This window comes from Colobus angolensis, unplaced genomic scaffold (assembly GCF_000951035.1).
Source record: "Colobus angolensis palliatus isolate OR3802 unplaced genomic scaffold, Cang.pa_1.0 Scaffold99, whole genome shotgun sequence".
NCBI classification, from domain to species: Eukaryota; Metazoa; Chordata; class Mammalia; order Primates; family Cercopithecidae; genus Colobus; species Colobus angolensis.
The window spans coordinates 3,353,281-3,359,087 of NW_012123931.1; the positions used below are offsets into that span (position 1 = coordinate 3,353,281).

Genomic DNA, 5,807 nt, shown 5'->3' on the forward strand with positions numbered 1-5,807 from the left:
TAAGTCTAAGTCTAACTGGCAGTGTGTAGAAAAAGCTGCTCACCACCCCCTTCCACTGTAACCCATGTTCTGCTACGGTAGTCCATTGTTCTGTTATCATTATCGCATATTTTTCAGCCTTGATAAGGACTAGTCTGGGTTCCCAGTGGGAACAGTCAGAGCATTGATTTCAAACATAATTGGGAACTTGATATTTTTATGAATGCCTCAGGATTTAGTGAGAACAGATCCCCTGGGGGTCAGTGACAGTGAAGCTTGGACAGTACTAAGGCTTACTGCTGGCTGAGGCACAAGTAGGAGAAGGTGGCACTTCCTCCTGGAGTCCTGGGATGTGTGGGGTTGGCCTGGGATGGGACATGTGGACAGGAAGCCCTGGTAAGGGAATGTGGGCCTGTCTTTTGGGTAGCAGTTATTTCTGCTTTGCATCTTGGTCTATAGTTCCCTCCTCTCCTTCTCTTAGCAGGTGAACCAGGATGTGAGCCGGCAGCTGCTTCAGGATGGGTATCACCTGGATGAGATTCCAGATGACGAGGACTTGGACCTCATCCCCCCTAAGCCCATGGCCTCTTCAACGTGCTCCTGCTGCTGGTGCTGTCTTGGGGACTCTTCCTCCTGTACCCTCCAGTAGACATTACCCTCCAAGATGGGCCCTGCTCACCACGAGGTCTACAGAGCCCTGTTGGCCACTCATAGCTCACAGAGTGCAGTGAGCACTGGAGTCACTGACCTCTAGAAAGTGACCTGCAGGTAGCCCTCACCTGTTGCTTCTCAGGCCAGAGGCCCCCATCTGGGCTGTGGGCTGATAGGTGGAATTCTGCAATTTTCCTCTGCTGTTGGAGCAGAGTTTGGAGAAGTCACTTTAATAAGGGCAGGACAGAAGAATCCTGGTTCTTATGGTGGGTGACAAAGGTGGCTAAGGAAAACACTTGCAGACAGCTTGACTGGTATTTGTCATAGTGCTTCAGGGAGGCAAAAAGGGAGCTCTTGTGCCCAGGCTGTGCTAGATAGTGTTGTATGGAGGCAGAAAATAGCACTTTATGGTTTATTATAGCTGGCAATCCAAAAAAGCATTTAACTGTTTGAGACCAGTTCGAGAAATTCCATTTGCTCTATTTCTAGCTCTAAGATGGTTTGCAGGCTTGACCTTCAAGAGAGCATGAAGTTAGTCCTTTTGTCCGTCTTCAGGTTGCACCTGTCTAACTAGGATGGATCATAGGTTGCTTAATGACACAGCAGGATCCTGGCTTCCAGAATCCTTGGACCTGGGGTATTCCCAACTGGTCCAGCTGTCTGGGTGAGTTTAGTGATTCTGGTTCGCCCTTCCCTAGTTAGGAGAAAAACTGTTCCGACATGTTCATATTTATTTATTTGTATTTCCTTGGTCTTGGCGAGTTTCTTCACCCAGTCTTTGAGCTAAAGATTGGGTCAAAGGTACTGGGGCTGGCCCCAGAAGCCTGCAGTTTTTATTATTACCAGCAGAGGGAGCTACAGGGAGGAGTCTGGTGCCTTCCTATTTGTTTAGCTTTTAAACTTTTGAGAAGTAGCAATGGGTCAGAGTGGGTATACAGCTGTGTGGGCTTTGTCCTAGACTGAGGCTTACAGACAGGAAGGGTAGGAGAGACCCAAGCCAGCTCCTAGACCCTTGCCTGAGGAAATCAGTCCACCAGTGTAGAGGGCCTCCCTTCACTGCGGCATGGACCATTCTATTGCCAGATTCTTCTGGTCACAGCATGGGCCTCACTGGATACTCAGGATTGGGCTTTAAGCAGACCTTTGGGTGTAACACAGCCTCTTTCAGCCCCCAGCCCAAACAGCAGGAACAGGCATAATTTCTCTATACCAAGCCTCTTTCTAGAATTTTTCCAACAGGTTTTTTGTTTTGTTTTGTTTTGTTTTGGCTTCACTCAGAACCATGGTGAGCATTCTGTTTTGTTGGAGACAGGGTCTCTGTCACCCGCTGGAGTGCGGTGGTGCATTCACAGCTCACTGCAGCCTCAACCTCCCAGGCCCAAGCAATCCTCCCACATGGTGAGCTTTGAGTGGGCATAGACAGGGTTCCCAGCCCAATAGTTGGTATTGGAGTATAGGTTCTACATGGGAAAGTATCCAGTCTCTTGCTTTACTCAGTGTCCTGTGACCACTAGAGGCATATGAGGGACAACACACTCTTTTTGCTCTACCACAAGGGGTGACTGGAAGATGAGAAAGTCTAATAAAAAGATAATGGCCTTATTTGTTATTTGTCTGACAACTGCCTTCACAATGGTAATCCTGTGAGTGCTTGATGGACATCTATCTTTGTGTTTTTCTCAAACCATGGAAGGTTGAGAGGAATATACAGTATCTAGGGGCTGACTTACTCTACCAGCTAGCAGTTATCACAGCAGGGAGATAGGACAGAGACAAGAGTCATGTCAGCTTGGGGTCTTGGGAAGAGAGGAGGCAGATGGTTACTCTGTTCTGGAATGGGACTCTGCAGCTCTACGCAGGTGGCCAACATTCTGAGCACTTTGTGCAAATGCCTGTAGAGAGCAAAAATATCTCCATCCAGAACCGCTTCCCCATCTGCAGAGACCGTGTCCAGGCCTTTCTTGTGTCTGCAGAGGTGAAGTGCACATGTGGAAAGGGATCAAATGTAGCACAGTGTAAAGAAAGATAGCGGCGTGGGTAGAGGGACCCCAGTGCGTGCTGGGAGGTGGCTGTGGAAGGTAAGTATAGACCCACATCTCTGTCAGGGCAGTGGTCAGGGCAGAGTGGCCTGGCTGTTTAGCAGCTGCTAGGGGTGAGGGTGGTAGGACCCCAAAACCAAGGCCCTCTTCATTGTTGTGATCATCAACTCTGGCATATTCAGTGGCAGCTGTCCCTGAAGAAGAGGTTTCTGAGCTGGTTGACCCCATGTAGGAGGGTGTTACCTTGTAGAAGAAGCTGGAGGGACCTGGTGGGACAGTGCAGTGAGGCAGGGTAGAAATGGTCAGTTGTTTAGGGCCAGTGGCCACATACCAAAATACCACCAATGTGCCCAGGGCCAAACTGCCTTAATTCTGAGTGCTGGGTGTTCTGCAGGTGACAGTTTCCTGGGGAGAAGGGTGTATCCAGGCTCACCTCCCAGCAGGAGTGGTACCATATGGTGTTTATGTACTGCTCTGCAGAACTCTTGGCTTGCACTTCTACAGCTCTGTACCTTGAGAAGAATAAATGCAATCACACTAGTTGAGCTGTGTCTGTGTTGCAGTAGGATTTTAAAGAAAGGCCTTGGCCGAGCACGGTGGCTCATGCCTGTAATCCCAGCACTTTTGGAGGCCGAGGCAGGCAAATCATGAGGTCAGGAATTTGAGACCAGCCTGACCTGACCTGCAATCGTAGATCCTGTCACCCCGTCTCTACTGAAACCCCATCTCTACTAAAAATACGAAAAATTAGCTGGGTGTGGTGGCAGGCGCCTGTAGTGCCAGCTACTCGGGAGGCTGAGGCAGGAGAATCACTTGAACCCAGTAAGCAGAGGTTGCAGTGAGCTGAGATCGTGCCTCTGCACTCCAGCCCGGGAGAGAGTGCGAGACTCCGTCTCAAAAAATAAAAAAAGAATATCCTGGATATCGTGAAATGAAGAAATAGCTTAATTAGCTGACTGCAGCAATTCTTTCTGGAAACTCCCTGCCCTTTCTGCTATTCCCAGTGGGTACAACTTTCGGGCCCGTTTCATTGGACAGCATGAGTGAAATAGGCCCTTGCAAGTCACTTCTATAGAATGGGTTCCCTTTAGCAGAACCTTTCTTTCCAGCTCATATTTATTGTTCTTTAGCTGAAGAAAATTTGGAGGCAAAAAAACTGTTTTTGTTTTTTTTTTTTTTTCAGACAGAGTCTCACTCTGTTGCCCAGACTGGAGTACAGTGGTGCAATCTTGGCTCACTGCAGGCTCCGCCTCCCGGGTTCACACCATTCTCCTGCCTCAGCCTCCCGAGTAGCTGGGACTACAGGTGCCTGCCACCACGCCCGGCTAATTTTTTTGTATTTTTAATAGAGACGGGGTTTCACCATGTTAGCCAGGATGGTCTCGATCTTCTGACCTCGTGATCCGCCCGTCTCAGCCTCTCAAAGTGCTGGGATTACAGGCGTGAGCCACCGCGCCCGGCCAAAACTCAGATTTTTGAAGGTGGTTTCCTGGGACTCCATTGTATAGGGCCTCTAGTGTGGGCAGAAGCCCAGAAAGATTGTTTTGTATGAATTTAAACCTTTATCCCACAGGAAGGAGCCAGTGGACTAAGTGATTAGCCTGTTGTGACAGGATCTACGATTGCAGGTCAGAAACCTCAGCAGCAGCAGACAGCTGACAGCTTCTTGCAGGTGTGTCCCACCCCTGGAGCAGGGCATTGGGAGAGATTCCCTCCTTCGCACTTCCTGCCAGTTTAGGAAAGCTAACTGGGCTTCTCACTGTGAAAATTGTCTAATTCGGTTCCTGAGTCCCTGTAATCTGCAACAGTTAAGTATGTTCTAGAGAAGTGGTTGATGATCAATAGTTTCAGCTTTGCAGGCCGTATAGTGTAGTGCAACTCTTCAACTTTGCCACTGTAGCTTGAAAGCAGCCAGACCGTATGGAAATGAACAGGTATGGCCAGAACTGGCCTGCCTGCCTGGTTTGCTGACCCCTTCTCTAGGGCCAATTGAAAAACAGGAGCAAAGAGTCTTGCACTGGTGACTGGTGTATCCTTTGAGCCACGTTCTCTCTGTAGGGCTGCTTGCAAGCTGTGCCTCTGAGGCCAAAGCTGGCTTCCTCTCCCACTCCTTCCCATACCAGCGTTCTGGAGTGTAGCCTGCCCACCCCCAGGAAGCTGTATGAAGTAGGAATAAAGCAAAAACTGGGGCATCATGCAGGGAGAGCTCTTTTGGCCCACTTTAGAACAGGTACCCCAAAGGCTGAGTGCTCATTACTCCACAGCCTCAACACAAGTGACCTTTAATTGCTTTGACAGAATAAAAGGGTGTAAACAGCGTTAGTCCACAGGCCTACCCTTTCCCTTTCCTCCTCTGCAGCTGAGGAAATGGGCAGTCCCAGCACTAGAACCCTGTTGTTACAAATTACCCGGCTGGGTCACATATTTTACCAGCTAGCCTAAAGCCATAGGCTGGAACAGAGTTGGTAAGAGCCTGGCTCAGGTGTAGTGAGGAGTAGAGGGAAGACAAGGGGAGTATCAGACCCCTTACGCAGGCCTCTCATCCCCAAAGAAGATGGTTCCACCTGGGTATGTTCAGGAGTCACTATCTTCGCGCTCCCTCCTCCACCCCAGCTCTTCCAGGATATACCTAAGGGGTCCGGAGCAAGGAAGGGGGCTTGAGCTGGGCCTCAGGAGGCGAGGCTGGCTGGAATTTAGGGTGGCTGGCAGAGGAGAGCTAGGGAGGCTGCAGCCTCTACAGCAGACAGCAGGCACGGAATATCAGCAGGTCCTTTGGCTCAGTAAGCTTCAGTGAGACACTCTCATTGGCCCCAATGAAGAGCACGCCACCACGCTGCAGAGGGATTGGTGTCTGGGTTGTGGGTGTGCTGGCTATCACTGTCCCCTGTACCACCAGGAGGATGCTGGCAGAGTCCAGTGCCAAGACCTTGTATTCAGTGACAGAGCCAGGGACCTGGGCAGGAAGAAACGATAAGGCAATGCAGCTCAGACTCTGCTTTCATCAGCTCATGGGCCCAGGACAGTCCCCAAGGCACAAGGGAGAGCTCTGCCACCTTCTCCCACAACCCAGGCTCAGTCAGCATAGAGGCCTGGCCCCTGGTACAGGGAGGAATGGGCAGGCCCTGGGGCCACCCTCCA

General features: G+C 50.3%; 2 protein-coding genes and 1 long non-coding RNA gene across 5 annotated transcripts in view; 1 reads left to right on the plus strand and 2 right to left on the minus strand.

Moving 5' to 3' along the window:
* Positions 1 to 3,212, plus strand: part of FAM219B (family with sequence similarity 219, member B) — a 7,674-nt gene extending 4,462 nt beyond the window's left edge. The window contains exon 5 of one of the 2 annotated variants that reach the window (XM_011932884.1): positions 461 to 3,212. In XM_011932884.1, coding sequence (XP_011788274.1) covers positions 461 to 628 — 168 coding nt within the window. In that variant the 3' untranslated portion in view covers positions 629 to 3,212. The remainder of the gene's footprint in view (positions 1 to 460) is intronic. The other variant, XM_011932885.1, reaches the window with a different exon arrangement.
* A 538-nt stretch (positions 3,213 to 3,750) lies between these two features.
* On the minus strand, positions 3,751 to 4,502 carry LOC105505156. The gene is made up of 2 exons (XR_001000706.1): positions 4,124 to 4,502; positions 3,751 to 3,825 (listed from the first exon to the last, which is right to left on the minus strand). It is a non-coding gene; the product is annotated as an uncharacterized LOC105505156 (long non-coding RNA).
* Positions 4,503 to 5,080: 578 nt separating this feature from the next.
* Positions 5,081 to 5,807, minus strand: part of MPI (mannose phosphate isomerase) — an 8,278-nt gene continuing 7,551 nt past the window's right edge. For both annotated transcript variants that reach the window (XM_011932887.1, XM_011932888.1), the window contains one exon: positions 5,081 to 5,622. In XM_011932887.1, coding sequence (XP_011788277.1) covers positions 5,404 to 5,622 — 219 coding nt within the window. In that variant the 3' untranslated portion in view covers positions 5,081 to 5,403. The remainder of the gene's footprint in view (positions 5,623 to 5,807) is intronic.